Genomic DNA, 26,114 nt, shown 5'->3' on the forward strand with positions numbered 1-26,114 from the left:
GGAACTTGGACCCACTAATACAATATAAACAGAAGATTGACTATCCAGAGTTTTATAACATCATACCCAAAATATCCAGATACAATTAAAAACCACTGGTATATCAAGAACCAGGGAAGTCGTAACTTGAATAAGGAAAGACAATTAATAGACACTAAGAGCAGATGATAAAGATGTTGAAATCATCTGTCATGGTTTTTACTTTCTTTTTGGGGGGTGGGGTGGAGGCATTACCTGGGATTAAACCCAAAGGTACTTAACCACTGAGCCACATACGCATTCCTTTTTATTTTTTATTTTTTAAGATAGGGTCTTACTAAGTTGCTTAGGGCCTCACTAAATTGCTGAGGTTGGCCTTGAACCTGCAATCCTCCTGCCTTAGCCCCCAAGTTGCTGGGATTATGGGTATATATCACTGTGCCCAGCCTGTCAAGGATTTATAAGCAGTCATAAAAAGCTTTCAGTGAGCAATTGTAACATTCTTGAAACAAAAGAACTATTATAATGTCTTGACAAAGACATAGGTCATCTAAAGAAAATCATATGCTCCGGCCTTAAAAGAAGAATTCACACTTCTGGAATGATTATCTTTACTTTGTGCCTGGGCCAAAGCTTCTTCCTCTCCGTGGACACCCTTTTCTCTCTTCCCCTTTTTATCTGTTGCTTGTTCCTCAGTCAGCCCAGATGTCTCCTCTTCTGGGAAGCCTTCCATGGCCTTCCATGGCTTCCATGGCCCTCCCACTCAGAGCTTGCACACCATAGCACTTTCGCTCCATGCAAACTGTTCTGTCCTCTGTCTCTATCACACCCACCCAACATGAAGACTCAACAGGAGGGCCTGTGTCTTACCTAAATTACCTGACATAGTACCTGGCTTATAATAAGCCCACAGAAATGTTTGTTGAATAAGTGAATAGATTAATGAATAAATGGAAACTCTTCAGTGGTTCCTCCTTTTCTACTGAATAAAATTAAACTCTGGTCCAGCTTTATCCATCCTACACAATCAGTGACACACGGATTTTTCTGGGACTCACTTTCCCTTAACACATCCTCTTTCTCTGCTACACAGGGGAAAAGACTGTTCTTTGAAAGTAACTTTTACTTTCTTGACTCCACATCTTGTATGTGCTCTTCTTTTGGCTTCGGACGTCCTCAACTCATCACTACCAACAAAATCATACCCACCTTCACAGACCTACCCAGATCTCCCCAGCTGGAAGGAGTCCCACCCACTCTGGATGTGCTGCACTTCATGTCGACTTCTGTGATATCATTTCTTATTTTATTCCTTGTATTTATTTTGTTATTATTTGTTTGAATATATATATATTTATATACACACACACATACACTATATATACTTACAGTATTCTTTGCAATGTTTTAAAATCTGTGGGTACACATAAATGCATATCTTCTTCACCTCAGCCTCTGTTGGCTGAGCATCTCACATGGTTCCTTGTTACTCTTTGAGTTTCTGGGTTTTTTTTTTTTTTAAAGAATAGTACCTACTTTGTTGAAGTTCTATGAATATTAAGTAAAATACACTATTTTAACATTGATGCTGTGTCTCAATTTTCCTAAGTACTCAATGAAGGTTAGCTTCTATCAATTATTGTTGTATTATTTGAAGGAATAAATGCACTGAGCAAGTGCTATTAGCTCTAACTTCAAAACATCTTTTTTTGAGCGGGGCTACCGGGAATTGAACTCAGGGTCACTCAACCACTGAGCCACATCCCCAGCCCTATTTTGTGTTTTATTTAGAGACAGGGTCTCACTGAATTGCTTAGGGCCTCACTTTTGCTGAGGCTGGCTTTGAATTCGTGACCTGCCTCAGCCTCAGCCTCCCAAACCACTAGGATTACAGGCATGCTCCACTGCGCCTGGCTCAAAACATCTTTTGAATTTCACTTCATGATCATCTGCTCCTGGCCACGAGCATTTCCCCTGACACTGTCACTAGAGTCTACTTGGTCTCCTTCCTTCTCCTCTCTTGTCCTCTACCTCTATTCTTAACTCAGCAACCAGCAGGATCTTTTTAAAACAGGAATCAGATCAAATTACTTTACTGCTCAAAATGGTGATTTCCACTAAAAGGCCTAATATGATCTGGCCTCCTTCATTCTCCCCTCTCACCAATGCAGCCTCAGTGGCCATCTTGCCTTCCCTCACAGTTTTTTGCCCTTGACAAGTCTGCTTCATGGAACTTTGCACTTGCTATTTGCTCTGCATGGGAGGAGCTCTCCAGCTTGACCTATAACCAGATCCACTTCTTCTTTCAAACAAACCTATGCTCTCAACTGCCACCTCCTTAAAAATAACTACCACATATAAAACATCAACCCTTACTCCCAATCTACACTCATCCCCTTTAGTTTTTCTTTCCAGTTTCACTTACCTGTGGTTAACCACAATCAGAAAATATTAAATGGAAAATTTAATATTTTATTCTGAATAGCATGCTAAAAAATCTCTCTCCATCCCACTCTGTCCTGCCCAGCCCATGAATATTCCCTTTGTCCAGAGTATTCATACTGTATAGCTACCCGCCTGCTAGTCATGTGGTAGCTATCTCGGTTATCAGGTCAATTATTGCAAGATCACACTATTCATATGTAGGATTTAGTACTATCTGTGGTTTTAGACATCTTAGAACATATAAAGGGGAACTTCTGTATTTTATATTTTTATAGCTCTTCATATGCCCTGAAAACATACCTATATGTTTCCTGAGATAAGATTGTTGCTTATCTCCTTGCTAGAATTGTAAGCTCCACAAACATCTGCTATATCTCCAGACTCTAGAACAGTGAATGACAAATAACAAGTGTTTAATAAAAGTTGGTGAATGACTTAACAGTGGCTGGAAATTCCTTGGATGGAAGAAACATCCGGTTGCACAAAACTGCTCACCCTTTCCCGAGTTTGTGTGAAAAGGAAGTATGGACTTGATCTACTTAGAAGGAATGGAATGGGGAATGACCTATTCATCAAGGCTGAGTGTACTCTTATTTATCCATTTAGATGAAAATCTGGCAGACATGAGTCTGTAATGAACAATGTAATATGGCAGAGAGCCCCAGGGCACAGCAGAAGGAGCTGAAGCTCACAATCTCCTGGGATTTTAATTGCTAGGCCCAGGACCTGCTGGAGGGCCAGGCCTCACATACCGCATGTTGGTGAAATGCTCCAAATGGGAAGCCCCAGACCTACCCTGATATTCCTTTACTGACTTCATGACATCCAACTAGAGGAACCCAGAGGACTCTGCAGAAGAACAGGGTGACATGAAGAAGGTAAAAGTTTACCATTCAGGAGTTGTGAATTCTAGCTGACTGGGCAAGTTGTGTCCTTTCTCTGAACCTTAGTTTGTGTTTAACTATATCATAAGGAAGTTGGGTTGAATGTATCCTTAAGGTCCTCTCCATCAGTGCCTTTCTGTGGTTATATAAGTTTTGTGTATGACATAAATTGTACTAGACTCTTCAGGGTGGGCCAGTGGCAGAGAGAAACTCAACATGGAGCCACTTGAATTGAGGCCGAGCAGTAGGAGCTCAGCAGGGCCAGCAGGTGGAGCCATTGCTGCACCAGGATGTGCAAGTCGAAGGTGGGAAAGTTTGATTTTCTGAGGAAGCAAAGCTTCCCAGCTGTGGTGGAGAACTCTATCCCTCCCACCCCCTACCCCACCCTGGGAACATAGTCCTTCCTTCCAAAGCTTACAGGTTCATACACTCAGGGAAAATGGCTCCAAGACCCAATTGCTTCTTTTCCTCTAACTGGTTCGCACTCTCAAATGGTCACTCATGACAAAATGTGCTACTAGTTGGAAGCCAACTGGATTTTTCTTTCTGATTACCATCTTGCTTTCCTCCAGTCCCAGGAGGGTTCTAGCCCCCTCCCTTCACCTCTCCTGGGTTCTGTGGAAGAACCACTGGTTAGAGAAGTTGGAGGAAAGCCAGAGACAAATGGGGGAGGAGGAGGGCTAGAGGGAAAGGTCTGGCTTTGTCAAGATAAGAATGGAAGAATCAACCTTTGTTAGGGCCCAGCCACCTCTGCCACTGTTGACACACTTGGAGGTGTTTCCTGAGGCTACTGGGAGTGTCCAGCAGCACGCCCTGCCCCCATTTCCTGTGGTCTGGGGGTGGGGGCATCTGGAAGTTGGAAAGAGGTGAGTGCATACAGATAGCAGCTGAAATCCTGAGGGTGGAAACCCGCTCCCCTCCTGGTGTTGGCTGCCAGATTTCTAGAAGAGTCTCCACATCGTCCTTTGCTATTTCTGCTCTGAGCTGGGGCACTAGATGGTCTGGTAACAGAGGCTGCCTAGGACATCATCCCTTTCCTTTGTTTTGCATATTTTGCATGCAGCACCAGTGTGTTCCTCTTTTCAGAAGGGTGTTCCAAAGTCCCAGGCACATCACCCTCCTTCCTGAAGGTCCCTGCTCCATTAGAGCCTGCAGTTCTCTCTACTACTGGAAATATCCAGCCTCCCTGCCTCCCCCCATAGAGAAGAGTTGGCACACTGGACCACAGATCCTCAGCATCCTAATTGGTACCTGTGTCCCCTGAGATGGTCAACCTCTTCCCAGGCTGGCCCCTCCCCACCACATTGCTGCATGGTCCTGCAGGGTCTGATGGGACTACTCTGTCATTCAGAACATCTAGCTGGGATAGCACCACAGAACAGATAGTTCGGTATTACTTTAATTATAGTATTTAAACACACAACTTTTTATTCAGGAAAAAAAAATCCACCCAATCCTCATTTCTGGAAAGTTCTCTTTCCAACCGTTATTGAAACCAGGATCCCTGCTCACCCCTCTAGAAAAACAACAACAGAAAAGGGTCTCCCCCAGATGAGGAAGCTTATGATCTTTGGGAGAAGTCATGGGGCTCTGACTATCTGGAGATGCAGAGCAATGAAGGGGTTCGGGTGGGGGAGGCAGAAACAGAAGTCTGCTGGGGCTGAGGTCACTGCTCAACCCAGGAGTCAGAGGAGGGGAACAGAAACTGTGCAGATAAGAGGAGACCGTGATCCAGCCTCAGCACAAAGAGAATTCTGCCAAAGAGCACAGGTCAAGAGGTTCTGCTCAGAGATATGGATCTGGTCTCCTGCTCACTTTGATCCAAGGAGTCTCTGTGTGACCCCTGAGAAACCAGGACTGAGCTGTTTGTTCTACAACATGGAGCCAGAAAATGTGCCAGCTTCTGTATGTGGACAGAGGGAGACACATGAAGCTTGGAGGAACTTGGGAAAGCAAGTATGGAGCTGGTGGCTAAACCCACAGTGTCTTAGAGGAAGGATAAGGGATAAGGTTTAAGACAACGTGTTTTTCTCTGGTTATATCATTGCAAGGGAGCAGGTTCAAGGGGGTAGTTTGGAGAAAGAAATACAAGGAAGAAACAGTAAAAGCCTCCTGGGAGGAAGATATAGCTGAGAGAAGCCCATCCTTTTCCCGAGGGGCTTCTGTAAGGGGGAAGAGAGCAAGAGAGAAGGAGGGGGTCCCTGTGTGGATGCTGCAAGGCCATCAACCACCCTGGCTGCTCCTCTGGACCTTGGCTTTTCCCCACCACACCTTTACCAAGAAAAGACCAGAGTCTAGGCTCAGAGAGCTGAATGTGTAAAGGGCACCTGGAAAGTGGAGGGCCCCAGGAACGGCCTCTGAGGTGCACACAGTGGGGAAGGGTAGGACATGAGAGATGTTGCCTCCAGCACGGAGGCAGTATGTGATCAAGAGGCAGAGAGGGGCCACTTTTTCCTGGACACTGCCCAGTCTTGCCCCACCCAGCCAAGTCACAGTTCGGTATCAGCCACCACGTGTTGTCTTGCTGAATGGCCGTTTCTGGAGGAGGCCTGGCCGGTCCCGTTCTCCTGAGCCCCTCGATTCACACTGGCCTTTCCCTGAGCCTCAGAGGAGGACCCAGGTCCTGAGCTATAGCCCTGGCCTCCACCGTTCTCCGTGTAATAAGGGTCTTCGCCCTAGACAGTGTATAAATAAAGTAGCATTATCTGGTCAGCAGGGGTGTGAGACACTGTGAGGAGGGAGACCAGAGGGAGGAGGGGAAGGGAGGGAGAGGAGACGCAGCTGCACGTGCAGGCTCCTTTCTTCCCGTAGAGCAGTCAGGGTTCCAGCTCCTGGAGGAAAAAGGACAGAGGAGAGGCACCACACCGCGCCACCAGAGCCCAGTAGCCAACTCCCCCAAGAAAACTGGCCGTCCTAAGGGTGGAATAAACTCCCCAGAGTAGGTGACCTCCCAAGGCCAAGAGGCACGTCTCAGTCTTGTCCTCCCCTTGTCCAGAACACTTCAAAAGTAGAAGCAAGATGGCACCTACTGGGCCTTCAATATGCTTATAAATAAGTATGGTTGACTTAGTGGTCGGTTCTGGTTGTGCTCAGCTGAACTAGCCCAGGAAACACAATGACATGAATCATCTGCTCTGAGAGTGAATAAGCGGACTGGCCCCATTACTTCACCCACCATCTTGCTTTATGTTGTTTGATTTTTCAACAGATATGGTATATGCATGCATGTGTATCCCCATACGGGAGCACCCAGGTGAAGTATCTTCTCTGGTAGTTCTCCTCTCCCTCCATGATACCCATGATACCCCACCTCCCCAGAAGACCACTATCTTCCTCATTTCCTTTACCCTGGACCCCAGAACTGACCAGCCTTTCTCCTGTGGGGCTCCAACTGCGACGGTTCATCAGGAAATAGCCAGTGGTGCCCAAGACGGCCAGCAGGATTCCTGAGGTGACTAGTGCAATCAGGGTCTTTCTGGAATAACTCTGATGGTTCCCAAGATCTTGTTTCGTGAAACCTTGGATCCCCAGCTTGAGGAGAAGACACAGAAAAGGCAGCCTGTCACTTGTAGAAAAGGATTTCTAGGAGAGGAAGGCCAGCTTACTTTATATCCCCGAGTGCAACTCAACAATGAATAGTGACCTTGGGGATTTCTGAGACAGGGCTTAAGACTGAAATCTCTGAATTGAGCTGCACTGTAAAATTTTTGGTTCAATCAGAAGAATGTGAAGGCTGTCAGAGAAGAATGGAGGGGCAGGAAGGGAAACTTCTGGAGAAGATAATTACTACTCCCTGACCCAGTGTTCCCTCAGAGACCCATCATCTCAAAGAACTTACCTTTCCCAGCTTAGACCGGTGTTTCTCCATAAGCAGGAATTTGCTGGGAAGTTCTAGAATTAGAAACAAGGATTGCGAAATCTAGGTAAGCTAGACAAACTTATGCAGCTATAGCCTCCCATTACTGTTCTAGAAGATGCTCTGATGGCCAGGCTGGTCCATCTCAGCACCTACGGTCTCTGGAGCTCAGATGTGGGATCTCAACCCAGGATCTTTTCACCTCAGGTCTGTCTAATCTCAGCCCTACTCCCTGAGAAAAGGTGCATCCTTACCTGTTCCATTGGCCAAGACCAGCAGTAGGCACTGAGGTTTAACTTCAGACTGGGCGAGAAGCAAGGAGCACATGCCAGTCCCAGAATCGACATCCTCTTTCCCACACAGTATTTGAATCAGGTCCTCTCCTCTATCCTTCTTAAAGTCCTCCTAAGAAAACAGAACAACAGAAAGTAGGAAACGAACTTCCCGGTACCTCTGAACTGTATTTAGTCTCAGGTAAGAATTCTGACAGAAATTATAAATTACCCCCTCCATAAGAAGAACCTTTCTTTCTTAAATTCCAATTGAAAAAATAGTTACTAACAAAACAGTAAAAAAAAAAAAAAAAAAAAAAAAAAAACACCTTAGTTTCCCTGTACCAAAACATATACTTATTAGTATCTAAGACATCAGAGAACAGACTCCAGAAATGTTATCTTATTTAAAGATTGCCCATTTGTGCATATGCAGAAGGATCACATGTTCAACAAATTGGTGAGGCCCCAAGTAATTTAGAGAGACTCTGTCTCAAAATAAAATATATAAAAGGGCTGGGGATGTGGCTCAGTGGTTAAGTGCCCCTGGGTTCAATCCCTGGTATCAAAAAGAAAAAGAGAGAGAATAATGAGAGAGAGAGAGAGAAAGGAAGGAAGGAAGGAAGGAAAAAGAAATCACTAACAGAAATGATGAACAATAATGCAAAAATAACTAAGAGAAAATCCTTGTTTGCGGGTTACATTAGACTCAATGATGGCAGAAAAGCCAATGAAGGTGAGTGGAGGACAAACTTATGAGGGACCCTCCCTCTCCCTGTGCAGAGGGGTCTCCTAAAGGGCACTGCTCAAATGTAAATGATGTTTTTACCTGGTGTTTCAACCCCTTTTCCACCAAAAGCATGAAAATCTTAATGAAGTCCAGGTATCCCTCTCCAAGGTTGCTGACTGGTTCCTAAGACTCGGGAACTCAGACTCAGAAGATGAACTTCAACAAATGAGTCCCAAGAAAGGTAGGAATTGGAAGCATTGGTTTTGCCCTTCAAAACCCTGATCTCCCACTTCCCGGGACTTATTTCAGCGGCCTCCCATCAGAGTGACCTCCCCTGCACAACCGAAACTAAGACTTTCTCCTCTGTCCGGATGGCAGATGGCAGAGGCGGAAATGCCTGATGGCTCTGACAACTTTCCTGTTAGGGGAAAACTGCTGGGGCGTGTGACAGTCATCAGACCTGAGCCTCTGTGGAGGAGAAAGCTTCCTGTTTGCGGGCAGGGCTGCTGCTCGTGGCAAGGCCAGAGGTCCTCCCAGTTGGAAAGGAGCCTGGGTATTTTCCTACTGCTAAGATCTAAGTCAGGAAAACCCAGGTTCCTTTGCTTCTGCACGAGGCAAGGTCAAGATTGGCCTTCGCCTCCCACTGGAATTTGAGGGAGGTAAGGGAAAATAACTGGGCATGATGGACAAGGCGAGGAGAGCAGGGCTGGTCAATCCGGGTCACAAGACATGAGCCCAAGGGTAGCCTGAATCACTGGCCAAGACTAGGTCACAGAGAAGTGCATCCTCAGGCCCCTGCTGCTTCTTCCCTCCATTAAAAGATCAGTTCTGCAGTTTTCCCAGTAAGTCTTTGGGTAGAGGCTCTTCTTCTGGAAAAGTCTCGCTCTTTAATACATTTGCATTAGGCAGTGTGGACCCCACATTGGATATGACCAGCAGTCTCCTATCGGAAGAGAATTGGGTAGACCCGGTTCTCTTCCCTCACCCACCATGCCTTCTGGACAGAGGGCAGGAAGTTCCCCAGCAGGTTTCTGAAGTGTCTCTGCTTCCTGAGGGAGACAGAGGGGCAGGGCTCCCCTAGGATCTAAAGTAGTCAGAGAGAATGGCACCTTCCTCTACTTGTCAGTGCTCAGAAGCTGCACCTCTGCAGCTGCTCTGGCATTTATCAAGCCCTGAATATAAGAAACTGTGGCCGGGTGCGGTAGCACACGCCTGTAATCCCAGCAGCTTGGGAGGCTGAGGCAGGAGGATCTTTCTGAGTTCAAAGCCAGCCTCAGCAAGTTAGCAAGGCCCTAAGCAACTCAGCGAGATTCTGTCGCTAAATAAAATATAAAAAAGGACTGGGGATGTGGCTCAGTGGTTAAGCACCCCTGGGTTCAATCCTCAATACCCCCCCAAAAAAATAAACTATGAAAACTGCTCTCTTTTATATATATATATACATATATATATGTGTGTGTGTGTGTGTGTGTGTTGTGTGGGGTTTGAGGATGGGATTATCTATGAATTCCACACAATCAAACTCCTTCCTCTTCCTGTAGTAGGGTCTTTGTTTGCATCAGCAATTAAAATAAATGATGCTTACTATGTCTAGGGCACAGTCCTAAGGGTTCTTCATTTACATTTAGGCCTTCCACAAGCCTAGAAGATGGACATATTTATTCTCTTCATTTCGTGGATAAGAAACGGAGGCACACAGAGACTATTTATATAGCAAGTATCATGACAAAGGTACAATCGAAGTGCTAAGGACATACAAAGGATGGCAAGGTCATGTCTGGCTTGGAGTTATTAGCAGGAACATCTCAAAATAGACCTTGAAGAAGGGGTAGAATGCCTGCAGGTGAGGCTGGTGGGGAAAGACACCAGGGAACTGGGAATCACAGTGGACATGCAGGGCATCAACCCTTTTTTTGCCGTTGACTAGAATCTTCACAAGTTATGCATCTAGTCTGAGTGTCAAGTTCCTCAGCTGTAAACCGGGTTGTTTGGGTGATTAAAGAGACATTGTATGAACAATGTCCAATACACTGGGAACCTAGTGGACACTAGATAAATGGCAGCTATTACTATATTAATAGCAAGACCTATATACAATATCACATAGAGTCCATATTTTACCATATTCTGTCTATCGTTTCTCTCTAATTAGACTGTAAGACTTCTGAGTGTGTGAGTAAGGTGGGGGGCAAGGGTGTACCATACATAATTTTGAACCTGGACTGCACTAATCATAAAAGTAAGCAAACAACAGAATTCAAGGAATTGTTGTTCAACTTAATAACCCACTTCCACATGGGGTTCCCCCCCCCCCCTTGCTTAACTTCTTGGACTAAATTCAAGGGAATAACAGCAGCTAGCCTCCCACTCTGGAATCCAAGGGCCTCAGTGAATTGTGTTTGGGCCTAGAGAGGAGCAGGTGGGTCCTGAACAAAGCACAATGCTTCTCCGGATGCTCAGAATAAACATCCTCCCCCAAGAGACACTGCGCGGGCAAACATCATGGGAGAGTGGGCAGGAGGAAGCCACAACCTCACCATTTTATTCATGAGAATCAGATTTATGAGCCCCTAATTATATCTGCTCATACATGTGACTTTGGAGAAATAATAAAACCATCTAACCTTTCCAGAGCAGCATATTCAAACTTTGCAAAGTCTCCAAACATGTGTAAGAAGAACCTCAGGCACTGAGATGGGAGTGAGGGGAGGGACAGGCATTTTTCTAAAGACCTTGAAGTCATTTATTTCCCAATGCTGAAATTTTAGGATTAATCGCCCTCAACCAGCCCTTTCAAAAATAATGTTATTTTTACTTTGCAGTGTGCATCTGACAGTGCAGGTAAAAATTATATTTTGACACAAGGACTGGAGTAATTCAAGGACCTGTTAGAAGTCAAACAACAAAGGGACAGTAACCAAGGGCGAGAAACTAGATTGTCTCTAGAGCTCAGGTTCTTTCCAAGAGACACACTGTCTTCATAAGTTTTTCATCTCGAGCTTATGTTTTGTGCATGGAAACTGACCTTTAGTGTTTGGGCAGAGGGCAAAGAAGGCGGGGGCTGGAGATGTGATCTGGGGGCTGGAGGCAGCCCAGCCCAGATGAAGTCAATATGACAGAATAAGAGTAATGTGAGCTAGTTGAGTAGAAACAAGCCCTGCACATAAACAGATGTAGCACTAGAGAAAGGTAGCAGTAGGGCTGGGGATAGAGCTCAGTTGGTAGAGTGCCTGCCTTGCATGCACAAGTCCCTGGGTTCAATCCCCAGCACCACAAAAGAAAAAAAAAAGTAGTAGTAAAAAAACAAATTTGTGGGCAAAGGACTTGAATTATTATTTCTCCAAAGAAGATACACACAAACAGCCAATCTGTACATGAAAAGATTCCCATCATCACTAATTATCAGGGAAATGAAAATTGAAATGATAATGAGCTACTACTTCACACCAAATAAGATAGTTTTTATAAAAAAAATCAGAAAATTTCAAGTGTTGAAATTGGGAACCCTGAGCACTATTATAGTGATGTAAAACGATACAGCCATTATGGAAAACGGTATGTGGTTCCTCAAAAACAGAATTACCATGTGATCCAGCAATTCCACTTCTAAATACATACTCCAAAACTGAAATCAGGGTGTCAAAGAAACAATTTGCACACTCACGTTTATAGATGCATTATTCACCGTAGCTAAAAGGTGGAAAAAAATCCAAATATCTACAAGTGGATGAAGGGATCAATAAAATGGAATATATACACACAATGGAATATTATCCAACTTTATCAAAGAAGGCATTTGTGATGCATGCTATGTATGGGTGAACCTGGAGAACGTTATGCTAAGTGAAATAAGTCAGTTGCAAAATGACAAATACCACATGATTCTACTTTTTGTGAAGTAGGTAGAGGAGTAGCCAAGCTCACAGACACAGAGGGAATGGAGGTGAGCAGGGCCTGGAGGAGTGTGGAATTCTTCTGCAGGTTAAGGGTTCCAGTTTTGAAGGATGCAAAGAGTCCTGGAGACTCGTACAAAAATGTGAATGTACCTTACTGAACTATACACTTAAAAAGGGTTCTGAGGGTACATTTTAGATTATGTGTATTTTACCACAGTTAAAAATATTTTGGTGGGGCTTGGGATGCGGCTCAAGTGGTAGCACGCTCGCCTGGCATGCGTGAGGCACTGGGTTCGATCCTCAGCACCACATAAAAATAAAATAAAGATGTTGTGTCCACCAAAAACTGAAAAATAAATATTTGAAAATTTCTCTCTCTCTTTTAAAAGAACAATTAAAAAAGTAAAATAAAAATATTGTGTCCACCTAAAACTAAAAAATAAACATTTAAAAAAAATATTTTGGCGAATTCCATTCAACCAACAGGTATAGAATAAGACGATAAAGTAATCTCACATTTTAGAAACAACCACCAAAGCTAAATTAAGCTGGCACTGCAGCAGAGAGAATGCAAAATCAGACCTGGGGAGACACGCTCTGCTAATGAACGTTCTGAGATGTAGAAAAAGGTGTTTGAGGACACTGCAGTGTCACCTTCCCTCTCCTTGGCTGCCTGGAGCTAAGGATGGGGAGCAAAGGGAGAATAATAGAGATTTATGTGTCTACAGAGTGTAGGTACAGAAGACAGGCCTAAATAGTCTATTTGGTACCCACCATGCACGTGCTTTCCTCAAAAACTAAAAAGAACCAAATAAAAAAACTACTGGAATTAATAAGCAAGTCCAAGAAAATGGTTAAACCCAAGGTAATTATTCGAAACTCCATTAACTTTCTAACATCCCAACAATAATCAACTGGAATATATAATAGGATACCGTGTTATTAACAAGCTTAAGAAATCCATCAAACCTACAGAGAAACGGACTAGAGGTATAGTTCAGTGGTAAAGTTGCCTAAATCGCATGAGGCCCTGAGTTTGATCCCTAGCACTGGACCAAAAAAACAAAACAAAAAGAAACAAACAAACAAAAAAATCAACCAAACAAAAAACTTGTAAGGAAGAAAAAAATCTAAATTAAAAATAAATAAATAAATAAATTTAACAACAACACACAAGGCTTAGAAATGCCAAAGAATACTGGGGGAGGGGGGGAAATATGAAGGATTTTAGAATGGTTCCAATTAAAATGGTGGTGGGAATTTTTTTGGATGCTGACAAATGTCTTCAAAGATTTTCTAAAAGAAGAGCTGGAAACTACTATATATTTTTTATAGTATAACGAGGAAAGACCTTATTAGCTGTGTATTAAAAGTACAAATAAACAAAAAACCCTTACATTTTAAAACGGACAAAAGCATAAACAAAGTAAAAAGATAAAAGTAAACAAAATAAAAAGATAAAAAGAATGTGCCCTCACATATAAAAAGCTGTAAGCTACCATGTAAATTAAATATAAGCTTTATTGAATGAGGTGATCATTCAATAAATAACGTTAGGAAAAACAGTTATATGGAAAATACAGCATTACAACAAAATAAATTCTGCATGGATTATACCACTAGAATTAGTTGACTAATTTATATCTGGATAATAAAAAGGATTTTCTCAACATAAAAGCATACTTCAATATGACATAAAATAACAAAATTTTATTCCAATTGGTTTTGCCTTTTTTGCCCACCAGATGGGGCCTCTTACTCCCCAAAAATACAACACTCAACGTTAGAAGCAGCCTTTCCCTGCTGAACTCCTCAGACCCCTACCAAAATCTGGCCCAATCCAAGATGGTTTAAGGATGTTCAGAGGGTGTGTGGGGGAAGGGAGGAGGTAGCAGGTCAGGGTTGACTTACGCAGCTAGAGGTCTCATTTAGCTCCAGACAGATGCCCTGAGTCAATCTCACTTCTCTAATTCCTGAGCATTTGATTTCTCCCTGTATTAAAACAAAAACAAAATACAAGTGAGTATCTTTGTCCTTCATTTCTTTCCTACCTCCTTTCCAGTTGGATTTCTATGAGGTACTCCCTTAAAAGGTTTTAGGAAACAGGAAATTTTAAATTTGTCAATGACAAAAATCCCAAATCTGAAAGGCTCCCAAATAGAACTTTTTGAGTACCAACATGATGCAGTAAGCAAAGATGTCACATCACAAAGTTTGTCTTATGAACAAAGTTATTGAAAAATATTGTATAAAATTGCATTCAGGCTATGGATATACGTATATGTGTATGTATGTAACAGACACATTTTGTGTTTTGACTTGGGTCCCGTCTCCAACCCCCAGCATATCTCATTTTACGTGTAAATATTAAAAAAAAAAAAAATCCCAAACCCAAAACACTTCTGGTCCCAAGCACTTCAGATAAGGGATACTCGGCCTGTATTGATTCTGTATTCTTCCATTTTACACATTATCCCTGTTGGATAATCAAATCGTTCATTACTGGGTTACTGGCTTGGGCTTATAGGCAAGTCACTATTTACAATTTGGTAAACACTGGCTCCAATGATACAGAAATGGGAGAGGGAATCTTTTGCCAGTTGGGCTATTTTTCTTCTAGTCAATTGCACACTTGCAGGAAGCCCATATAGACAGACAGACAGACAGTGGGATGGCCAGACAGATCCTGGAGACACACCCATTCGCCTTTTGGCCCTTAGGACTGTCCAGATTCTTATGCTGGCTCTTTAGAAACAGAAACTAGGTTGGCCTCTCATGTCTGTCCTAAGGCTGCATGCATTCAGATTTTCTACTCTTCATGCTAAAAACTGTTGACAGCCACATGTCTCAAGGCTCAGAAGGGCAGGCTGAGCTAACCATCCCAAGTGCACTCAGTTCCTACCACTGCCAATGGCACCCTCACTGCCTCTCTATGCCTGGCACAACCACCAAACTCTCTCACGCAGACAAAATGCTATTTGTCCTAAATATAGTGAGAGAAGCAGCTCCCTTAAATGGGACATGGATTCCAAATATTCCCAAAGGGAAATGGTGCCCAAGTCAAAGCCACACCTATAGGTATAGAAGGAACCATAAAAGACTGGATGGATCTCTGAGAATCTCCTTTGCTTTCTATTAGAAAAAAATGTAATACCCAAAGCAAAGCTCACCCTTGCCACCTGAGTGTGCTCTTTCCCCCATTTCTGACGCCTCCCAGCAATATTCAGAGTGCATATTTCTGTGCTGATTCCCATATGATCCAAATTTCATCATCAGCTGGTATGAAAAGAGGGAAAGAGAGCTTGCTTGCATATGAAGTGAGAAGGCAATCTGCCTTTGGGCCCAATTTACCCACCTTGATAATGCTTGGGGTAGGAGAAGATGGTGTATAGGGTTCCGTGGGTGATGTTATCACAGAGCTGGTGCTATTGGGTGAGTAATCTGAAACATTTACAGGTGGCTTCAAGGTCATCTCTGAAGTTGACACATTTTCTGGGGTGGTGAACACTGTGGTGGCTACAGAGGTGTGTGACTGGACAGAAGAGTTTGTGGTTTCGGGGACTTGGGTGACCCTAGAAGTAGATGTCCAGCTGTCCGTAGCCCCTGGAATACACCAAAACTCAAATGTGCATGTGTGCACAGGCACATATATACAAATGAACACATACAACCTCAGCTCATGACATGGACAGGGATTTTTACATAGAAACAGGAGCTTGGGAAGGTATTGTTATTTCATCTCCTTATCTCGATCAAACTCATTCCAAGCCATTGTTGGAACCACAGCTATAATCTAGCATGTGTTCGAGGTGCCCTCCAGATTCTGAAAGTGAATTACATGCTGTCTTAGAGAAGCTGAAGTTGCCCAAGATGAACCTAGAGCCCTTCAAAGAGACCATGATCTATGCTCTATGCAGTCCTCATCTGATCTTTATTACCAGCTGAACTCAGCATGAGATGAGCATTACAGGGAGAATCACTCCTCAGGAGCAGCTGTCAATTCATTGACCTGAGAAAGATGTCATCATTGGAAGAATTATCTAGAACCTACGTCAGAGTACCCTAAGCAAGATGCCCAAAGTACTAATGCAAGGGTTAGTTTGATTCTATCTGTGGCAGAGGACATGGTCTGCAAACATTCTATCTGCTTTATAAAAGTACCAGCAGCATTGCTTGAGGAACTTGGACAAATTCTTTACCTGAGATGACTGATGTGGTCTCACTGCTGTTCTGAACGCCAGGATGGAAACTGTTATTTCCAGGGTTGGTTTGTGTTATGTTTCCCTGGTTGGGTACACTTGTTGGAACACTTTCAGAAGACATACTCATGGAGGTTGATTCTGGGGTAACAATAGTCGTGGTCTCCATATTTGTGAACCCAGAAGCTATACGGAAACAAGGAGGAAAAGTCAGAACCTCTCTGGAGCATCATGACATCTCCTGACACAATTTCTTAGCTTCAAGCAGAAACTTTTTGGAATATCCCCTCCTGCCCCTGGCAATGAAACAGCAGTAAATCCTCCTGGACAGTGGACTAATTTCCTATTACTAGATTTTTCCAGAGCAAACAGAGAAATAAAAATTTATATGCACCCAAGTGTCTAGGGTAGTATTAACTGTAGGAGGAAAAAGTTGCAAGCATCAAAATGAATTCTAATAGGATAAATGGCATATACACTTAATATACCACAATCACTACACACTCATATACAAAATTTTCCCAAATAAAAATCTATAAATTCCAAGCTGCAATGTGAAAATATGAGGTAATGTTCATCAGTGTTTAGTAAAATATTAAAATACAAAATTACACCTGAGATATATGAGATATACACACATACATATATGGCAGAGATAAAAAAAAAATCTAAGGGAAGACAAGTTTCTATTTCCTCTTTGATGTATCCTTCTCTTTTTTGGTCATTCTCCATCTGACATATTAACTCTTGGAATAATCACACTATCACTATGTAATCTCCTTTAAAAAAATCTTCTTGGTCTTTTTCTCATTCCCAAAACCCCCTCATCTTTTCCCTTGTGACCTTCTAATACATTCTCCTTTCCTTTCATTAAGGAACTCAGTTGCAGCAAGATTTCTTTTTTAAGAGGCTCTAACCTAAAAATTCCTAATGGACCAGAGAACACAAAGCCTGGTTTCTTATTAAGTGTAACGGGCGGGGGGGCTCCACCAAGAACTAACTATGTGATTTCACATGTGCATGTACTTCAGTTTACTTACCTCTTCAGTGAGGGTCTTTTCTGTCTACCTTACGTGAGAAAATCAATGATATAACAAGTGATAAATTACTTTAGTTGAATGTTCCTGAATCTAATCATTCTCTGAAGATCTTTGCAAGTGTCCTTGCCCCTCATTTCCATAAATTCTGCATACCAAGTGGTACCATCTATAGATTCAGGAAGGAAAAGGCTTCCACCTGGACCTTGGACCTTCTGTGTCTCCTGTGAGGACTGACTGGCATGTACCCTCTCTTCTAGATCGCACTTTGAGGACCAGAAGTTCTTTGACTTCTTGTTCAAATGATTCTTTTCTCACATCTGAGATCTGCATGGAGTTTTCCCCAGCCCATCTTTTTAAGGGTGAACTGCAACACTAGGAGGTATAAGGCGAAGGCCCACTGGTAATCAAGTGCTGGCCACTTGCAGGGTATAGGTGGGGTGATCCATGCATCCATGCAAGAATCCCCCAGAGCGTGGGCCCAAGTCATAGGGAAGAAGAGAAAAGAATTCGGCTGGGGTGAGGGTCCATCTCTTCCTGATAAGTCAAATTGTGTACTGAATTTCAAGAGTGTGAGAATCCCAAATTCACACCTGGCCTTCCAAGTAGCCATGAAGGTTATGTTTGTCAAGTTAACAAAGATGAAAGATATTTTATTTACCAGTTAGTTGGCCTGCTTTAAAACTGTGAAGTTATAAGTGTAGACATACAGAACGTGGGCCTCTGTTGTACTCTGGCCTTGGGCTCTGTAAATGTTAGAGGTCGACTTAGTATCCATAGTTCACACTTGCAGTACCATCCTCAAGGAAATGCCTCTGAGGATCCCAAGACACCCTAAAGCTTGTCTCCAAATTTTCCTGCTTAAGATCTAGGTCTGTTTTTCAGAGGTTTGCAGGTAAACAGCACTGTACAATGAAACCTCTTGATCCCTCGGCATCAAGAAAGAAGTCAGACTTTTAGCTTCAAGTCAATTAACCTGAGGCCAAGGAGGCTTCCCCTAAAGGTGGTGACCAGGGTTTCACTCTACCACATCTGCCTTCCTCCCCAGCAGGCTGCAAGTAGATTAATATCAACAGCAAATGTATAGTCATTTTTTTCTCTTAGGTGATAGGAAAGCAGGCAGAAGATGAAATATTACTATCTCCATTTTAGAGATAAAGAACATAAATTACCAAGGTGTTGACCAAGAGGCAAGATCATAGATGATGTAGGGCAAGTAGTGACAGACACTGGTGTTCAGCTGACTCCTTCATCATGTTGTAAGGAGGTCAGGCTGGGTCTAAACTACTAAGGGCCCAAATGCATTCTTCACACTTCTGGAGAAACAAGGATGGGTGAGTTCTTATCTGGCTTAGATGGGAGGTGGGTTGATCAAAATAAAATAGATGTGAAAGTCAATTCATGCTACTTCCTTTTTTAGATAGGACCCCCCCCCTCACTAATCTGACTCTAGGACATGAATTCATTATAGGGAGCAGGTGTTGGTGACATTAGGACACTGAAATGAAAGATCATGCTCAAGGCACCATTCCAAGGCACCCCTGGAATCTCCCCTTGACACCCTCTTTTTGCCCACACCCTCCCTTCTCTCTTCAAACACGTCAATTCCTGGGAATCTCATCTGGTCCAGCCTGGCCCAGCCCTTTTCCCTCTCCAAAGGAAGCAAGGCTTGGTTGAAATGATGTCATGCTTTTGAACCCCCTCCCCCAAGGGGCCTCCTTCACCCAGACAAACACTTTTGAACTTTTCCAGATGTGAACAGAGACCTGCTGCTAGTTCTGAAGACAGAGGTGTCTGTTCCAGAATAGTGAAGCAACTCTGGACCTAGGCCAGCTACTGACCCGCGGGGGACCGGCTCCCAGCTGCAGCAGCCTCCTCCCTCCCACTGTTTGGTTAAGCATGGAGGAAGGTACTATAATCTGTTTGCAAATGAGAAGGGGACCCTAACGTCACATTCATGGCTGTGAGCCCGAGGGTGAGCAGAGAACCTCTGAAACACTAGAGACATAGACAAAGGAAGGGCAGAAAGGCAAGGCTGAGGGACGGGCTCTGTATAAACTGGCACAAAGCAAGGAGGCCTTATGGCTAGGGAGCCAATCCTGACCTGGCTACTATCACTGAGGTCACTCAGTTGAGTCCCTGGGCTTCAGTCTCCAGGGCTCCCTTTAAAAGTTCACCAAAGAGATCGTGTCTTGAAGGAATGACAGACAAAGAGTCAAGATTGACTGCAGGCTTCTTTTTATTCTCTTCCCCTTCACATCCATGGCCTGAAACCATCAAACACTGGCCTTTCTTTTTCTGAGCTTCTGACCTGCGGCTCTGTAGGGGACTAACAGCAGCCTACAAGTCAGTGGGAATCTGTCAGACGCTGAGAGACAATTGATGAAACCTCCACTGTGGTCCATTCTAGACAAGAGGAACAGCCCTTGACCCCATCCCTGCAGAGAACTGTAGTTCAACTTAAAACTGAATAAAAGGCCACCTTCTGTTGTTTACTCCTCAGCCCGTCCTTATTAACTGCACCACTGTAAGGGCTATCTGACCTTAGTTGTCCTATAGGATCTTGACGCACACACTTGGAGCCAGGGAAGAAACAAGGTGTCAGGAAGTTAACAAATGAGAAGTCAAATAGATGTCACAGAATTCATGTAGCAAAATTCACACATTGAACTTATAGGTATTTATATAGAAGCCATTTTTCTTGTTGGACATGCAATTTTAAAATACTTGGTTATTTGCTATCTTAGCCAAAGCTGACAATTAGAAAGAAACTATTAGAAGCAAATAAGAAGCAGCAGCAGCCGACAACTGAGAAACTAAAATAAATGAAAAAGCATACATGGGTACCAAACCCGCACTAGTCTGGTATCATTGATGAGGAGTAAATAGATACACACCTTCATAAGCATTAACAATGTCACTGAGTTGCAACAGAGCTACGTTATTTTCATGATCCATCTGAGTCATGAAGGTTGAAAGTCCTTTTATCTGGGGGTGTACTCTGAAGAAGCAGAGGAACCCGCAATGCATTTGAAAATACTTCCACCTACAATTAGTATGTTGAAGATTCTTTTGGTCATGAAAGGAGGTTTACAAATTCTCAGAGCTCCAGGAAGCTGTTATAAGTAAATTCCCATACTTGAAGAGACTGAGGTTTTCTATACTTGGTCTTACTTTTCATAGGTCTCTCATATTTTTTTTTTTTTAACCATGCTGTTTCTTGGGCAGCTGACAGCCAGCCCCAATCTGCCCACTCGCTAGCTTCCAGCCCAAGTGAAGCATTTTGAAGGAGTTCCTGGGTATCTTGGTGGAAGGCACATGTCCTCAGACAGGACCAGTTGGAGCCCAGAGCCTCATAAATGGTCTTATTTTAACTCTCCAAACCTTTCCTATAAAATGAGGATTAAAAAACAAACCCTACCTCCTGGTTGTTTTGAGGAACAAAGGAGGTCACCAAGTGTACAGCACTTGCCTGTCTGGTAGCTGTTTAAAAGCCAGCAGCTGTCATTATGATAAGCCCCTTCCTTCTGCTCCCCAGAGAGCAGAAGGCTTATCTCTATCACTCATCTGGCACAAAATCACATATGCTGTTTCCTCAGGATAGGTCTAACTGTCGCCTCAGTTAGACTACAAATATCTTGAGTGGTGGGGCCATTCTTATTCTTGTGTGTTTTACCCATGGCACTGAGGATCATCCTGGGATGTCAGGAGAAGCAGTAGGGTCGAATAGGTGCGCTGGATATGTTCATACCTATGGCTTCTACTATGGCAGTCTCATTCTGATGCTTGGTTTTAAGAGGAACTATATTAAATTAGGGAGTGTCCACATAAAGACAACCAGGATTAGATTTCTAGAAATCAAGTCACACTGTTGAAGACCTAGCATTATTTCATTTAGATCAGGGCTTGGCAAACTATTGCTGGCGGAACAAATCTGGCCCAGGGACTGATTTTGTATAGCCAGTGAGTCAAGCATGGCTTTTACATTTCTAAGTGTCATAAAATAATACAAAGTAAAGAGTGCATGAGAAACCCTGTAGAGCTCCCCAAACCTTAAATATTTACTATCCAGGTCTATACAGGAAAAGTTTTGCTGACCCTTGATCTGAAAAAGAAGAATCTGAGAAGGGAGAATAAATGACTTCTTTCAAGATTCATTTCACTTAAACAGTGTATGCACATTTTCCCCCCTGAAGCACCAAAGATGTGAAAAGGGTCTTGCTCAGTTCTATAGAGAGCACAATATAAGCCAGTTTGATTCCTTCCCTCCATTAGGCATTAGTGTCAATGTAATTTAAATAAATCTCTTAAGGATTCCACAGTCTAGTAGGGCTGACTAAAATGGTCTTTAGGGATTTTCATGAAGAACCAGATTAAACCTATGACAATCCAAAAAAAAATTAGTATAGTGATTAGAAGTTACAGTAAAGCTAATTTCACTGCAATACAAGGATAAAACTTAATGTAGGTTTTTTTTGTTTGTTTTTGTTTTTTTAATGAGATGAGCTACTTTGTGAGATAAGTAAGCCCCTCATGTTTCCTGGAAGCATTCAGGAAACATCCTTGTTAGGGGTCCCTGCCAACCCTCTGATCTACCATGAGTTGGAAACATACTAAACTAGAACAAAGGGCTGGGCTGACGTCTTCCTAAGGGAAAGCTAAGGTGCAGGCATAAACCAGGTAAGAATCTGTGGCCTGATCATCCCCAGTGTACTGAGATTTTTCTTTTATAGTCTTGACCCCATCCATTTACTTTGGAACCTCAATATCCCAAGGATCCTCGGATTGCCTACATTTCTTCCACTCATGTCTTTCAGTTTTCTTTTAGCTCCTGTGACCCTTGGATTGCAGCTCCATATCTATTGTACTCATTATTACACTACTTCAACATAAGCTAGCCAAGCACCCATTCCTTTAGTCTCTGCGGAGAACCACTTACACAAGACCAGTAGGCAAAAAATGATTTTCACTCAAGGTTTGAGAGTGTGGAGCAAGATTACAGGGCATCCCAGGAAAGATGAGGGTATAACCTTGAAACATCATATCTTACCATGCTAATGACGTCATACTACAAGGAATCTTCTTAGCCAGGTCTTTTCCACCCTCCACCCATCACTGTTCCTCTCTTGCTGCAGGTAGGTCTCCTCTCCCTGGGCTCTGGAGCCCTCTAGCCTTTGTCTCTTGAGACCACCCAAACACAAAGCCCAGTTTATCACACTTAGCAAGCCTGTCTCCCGTCTGCCCTTGCACATCCAGGGTTTGTCTAGGTTGTTGGCTTTCTCACCCAAAGATCCAATTAACACATTTTCTTTAACAATGGAGCACCGATATCTAGAGATGCCACTTCCCTAAGGGGTATCTGTTTTTATTTCATTTTATTTTTTTTCCAAATCAGGAAGGAACAGACCTCCTAATTAAGCCAAAAGGCTTTTCCCCTTGCACCTGAAGGGAAATGATTCATTCCCTGATGGGACCCACAGTGCGGGTCCAGTGAAGTACACCTTGTCATGTCTCTCTATTTGATCTCTGCCCTCCCAAAATGCACGCATCTTTTGCCTTATAGCACAAAAACCAGGGCCCTTTAGACAAAATATTGTAGAGAATGTGTTTTCATTTGTTAACTAGAGGGAAGAAAATGTTCTCATTAGAGAAGCTGAAGCCCAAAAAAATATGGAAATTCTGCCCTGGCAACCATGAGAAGTTTCTATTGGAGGGTGGAGTTTTGTTCTTTTCCCATACCTTCATGCTTCCTGTTCTCCACACCACAGGACTTTTAGTTAGATCAATTGAAATCCATGAGAGAGAGAGGCCCAAGTGCCCTGAGGGTGGAGCTGGGTAACCATCCAACCCTGAATGTAAGCCCAGGCCTTCGAGCCCAGGGTCTAAAGGAAATAAGGCAATGAGACCGTAAGAGTGGAATTTGTTCCTCCTTATTATTTGTTTTTGTAGGACTCTGTGCCTGGGTTTATCTGCTGCAGTTTGGCACTTCTTGCCCTGAGCATTTGGAGACAAAGACTCAGGAAAGGAAGGCGATGAGGAGGCCCAGGAGGTGGAGCCAAAGGGATAAGAAAAGGGCCCGGGCCCTAGCAAGCTCTATCAGCCAAACAGGAATGCTGTGAAGTCCAGGATTTGCAAAGGTTGTGCAGACTGGGCTGGCCCTACAAGGGGGAGCACTGGGGACCACTGACTTAGTCAGAGGTCCCCAAGGCTACTCCTTCTCATGGACATGTGGCAGAGAGTCAAAGGGTGGAGTCCGCTCCCCTCTGGAAAACATCTGATAAAATTCTTTTCCCTTTTCTTTTTCCCCTCTTACATGTAGCCCCAGACAGGATATGGGTGTGGGGTCCACAGGCACGAAGGACCCAAAGAAAGAAAAGGAATGTGACCTATTCCAGCAGGACTGGGGGTGTTGTCAGAGTGAGGGGAGTTATAGACTTTGAAGGAAAAAGAGACCCCAAGCCTGGAAAAAAAAGAAAAGAAAAGAAAAAGGATCCCTAATTAATTACTGAAAGGCTTCCCACCGGGCTGGTAGCTAAAGCTATGCTGCCCAGGGGTCCCTAACCCACCCTCTGCAAAGAGAGCCCATTTGTGGTTAGCTGCTATGCCTGTGTTCATGCCAATCTCACAGGCATAGAGCTCCTGAGACCAAGTTCTTCATTGGGATGGTAATAAGACATCACAGAACTCCACATTAAATTTCTCAGTAATAATTGCACTCTTTTTTTTTTTTTTTTGCAATGGCCCATTGGTAGCATTTCGACTTATATAGTCACTCATTTCATTTATCCTACAATATACCCAGGACAGAAAATAACTCCTAATATTAAAAAAAAAAAAATCTAAACAGAAACCCTAGAGAGGTCTCGGGGAAAGCATTAAGTCCAAGTAGTAGACTATTCTTCAGTCCAAAGCTGAGATGCTGAACTTCCCAGTACATCTGTCCGAGGTTTTGCAGCAGTTGCACTACATCCCCCCCACCAGCCCTCCTCTGCAGGCCAAGGCAAGAATGATACTAGCCAGCTGAGGAAATAAAAAAGGGTGGGCCTCCCTTAGCCCAGGCCCAGGTCAGCATGAGCTGTGTGGCCAAAAGAAAGTGCAGCATCTGATGGGAATCTGAGCCATTGGTCAACTTGCCCCTGCTATGAAGGAACAGTGTAGCACCCATTCTAGGGTTTCAAAACCTCACCAACAGCTTTATCCCTGTCTAAAGAGCGTGTCCAAGGTTTACAAACACTCAACCCCAGAACCTAACTCGGCCTCCTCCAAGCCAAGCCAGCTCTCTCCAACTGGGTGGACCCAAACAGGGATAGTAGAGGAGACTGGGAGCAAAGAGGCCCAGCAAGCAGATCTACTTTGCAGGGCCACCCAAGGTGGGTGGTCTTTAGCATGTAGTGAGTTGAGAACTGGGATGCCTAGAGAGTTGTTTAATAAAAGGGAGAGCGACTTACAAAGTTTCAAACCTCTAAGTGAGATGAGATGGAAAGGTTATTTCCCCAATGAAAACAATTAATTATGTTTAGCGAGTGCCTACTATTTTTTTCCAAAGTGAGAGCAAGAGCTTAAGAGTGTGTGGGGGTGAGCAAGGAGTGTCCTGACCTGTCTGCTAGCTTTAGAACTTGGAGGCGAGCAATAACTACTTTGAGTTTGTGCAGGGGTGAGGAATTGTGAAGACAGAGAGGCAGGGAGCCCTTAGTAGGATCCCAGCGGTATCTGGAGGGGTAATTCTAATTTTGCTTTCCAATCTTTAATGCAAGATCACCCCCCTCCCCCAACCTCAAGGGCTGTTCATTCCAAACGCCTCTGCTCACCCAACTCGGCCTTCCTCCAGGACTCCCAGGACCCTGCACCTCACCCCCTGTTGGCTTCCCTTGAATTCCTTAATGTCCATTGTGGATCCCCGGACCTAGTAGACTGTGGGCGCCGGGGCCCTTCCCACCAACCCGCTCCGGGACGTTGCTTTCTGAATCAACCAACAGCCGCACAACTTTCCGGCTTCCCTCCTCCCCCTTCTCCTGGCTCCCGCTCCAACTTTGCGCTCCGCACCTTTGGCAACGCCGAGACGTTGGCATCTCCAAAGCGCTTTATTTTAGTCCATTTCAGCGAGCCGTGTTGTCCGGCTCACACCTCGGGTAAATTTACATTCCCGTGGTGTCTTTCCCCTGCCACCGCCACCGAGTCCCAGGTGAAACGCTGGTCCCTCCAGAGCATTGGTGGGCGACAGTGCGTGGGTGGGGCAGGGGTCCCTTCCCTTCGCGCAGCTCTGTTTGTGGCTCAGCCCAGCCGCAGCTCGACCCTCCCCGCTGGGAAGGCGCTCCGGCGCGGCGCGAGATCCATACTCACGCAGCAAACTCAGCAAGCAGAGCGCGGTCCAGCCCCGCGGCATCCCGGGCCCCGCGCGCGCGCTCCTGCGGCCCAGCATCCTTCCCGCGCCGCTCCCGAAGAGATGCACAGAGTGGAAGACACTGCTGGGCCCGGCCGGGACGCGCTCCTCCCGCCCCCTCCGCCCGGAGGGGGTGGGGGATTCTTGCTTTTTTTTCCCCTCCTCCCTCTTTAGTCTTGGCAAGGCCGGCCCCTCGCCTTGGCTGCCACTAAAGTGAGCTTCCCTGGTTAGTCCCAAAGGCCGAGGACGTGAGTCCAAAAAGGTGGAGGGTTGCGTGGCCCCAGACGTCTTGTTCAGCTTTCTGAAGAGGCCTGATCCTGATTCTAGACTTCAAGCTGCACTTGCACTTAACTGTTAACCCTCTGTGTCAGCCTTGCTGGTGGCCAGGATAGAGGCAAGTTTCTTCTGACCCCCGTCCCCCTCCTTTCCTTTGTGT

General features: G+C 44.2%; 2 protein-coding genes across 6 annotated transcripts in view; one reads left to right on the top strand and one right to left on the bottom strand.

Annotated features, from left to right (window-relative positions):
- Positions 1-26,114, top strand: part of LOC110598573 (uncharacterized) — a 71,277-nt gene that overhangs the window by 10,201 nt on the left and 34,962 nt on the right. For 2 of the 4 annotated variants that reach the window (XM_040276887.2, XM_078022739.1), the window contains one exon: positions 1,073-1,565. The exons of 1 other annotated variant lie outside the window; for it this stretch is intronic. In XM_040276887.2, coding sequence (XP_040132821.2) covers positions 1,073-1,321 — 249 coding nt within the window. In that variant the 3' untranslated portion in view covers positions 1,322-1,565. Of the gene's footprint in view, positions 1-1,072; positions 2,864-26,114 lie in introns of those variants that run through there. One more of the 4 variants, XR_013426519.1, reaches the window with a different exon arrangement.
- Positions 4,690-25,793, bottom strand: Cd34 (CD34 molecule). 2 transcript variants are annotated; one of them, XM_005329467.5, is made up of 8 exons: positions 25,639-25,793; positions 16,262-16,447; positions 15,418-15,665; positions 13,974-14,054; positions 7,419-7,569; positions 7,147-7,199; positions 6,675-6,839; positions 4,690-5,983 (listed from the first exon to the last, which is right to left on the bottom strand). In XM_005329467.5, the coding sequence occupies exons 1-8, from the start codon at positions 25,715-25,717 to the stop codon at positions 5,798-5,800; spliced, it is 1,149 nt and encodes a 382-aa protein (XP_005329524.2). In that variant the 5' UTR covers positions 25,718-25,793; the 3' UTR covers positions 4,690-5,797. The 2 variants fall into 2 exon arrangements, with proteins under 2 accessions (XP_005329524.2, XP_013215861.2); XM_013360407.4 differs by lacking the exon at positions 4,690-5,983 and adding an exon at positions 6,003-6,139.

Source organism: Ictidomys tridecemlineatus, chromosome 10, assembly GCF_052094955.1.
Source record: "Ictidomys tridecemlineatus isolate mIctTri1 chromosome 10, mIctTri1.hap1, whole genome shotgun sequence".
Lineage (NCBI taxonomy): Eukaryota > Metazoa > Chordata > Mammalia > Rodentia > Sciuridae > Ictidomys > Ictidomys tridecemlineatus.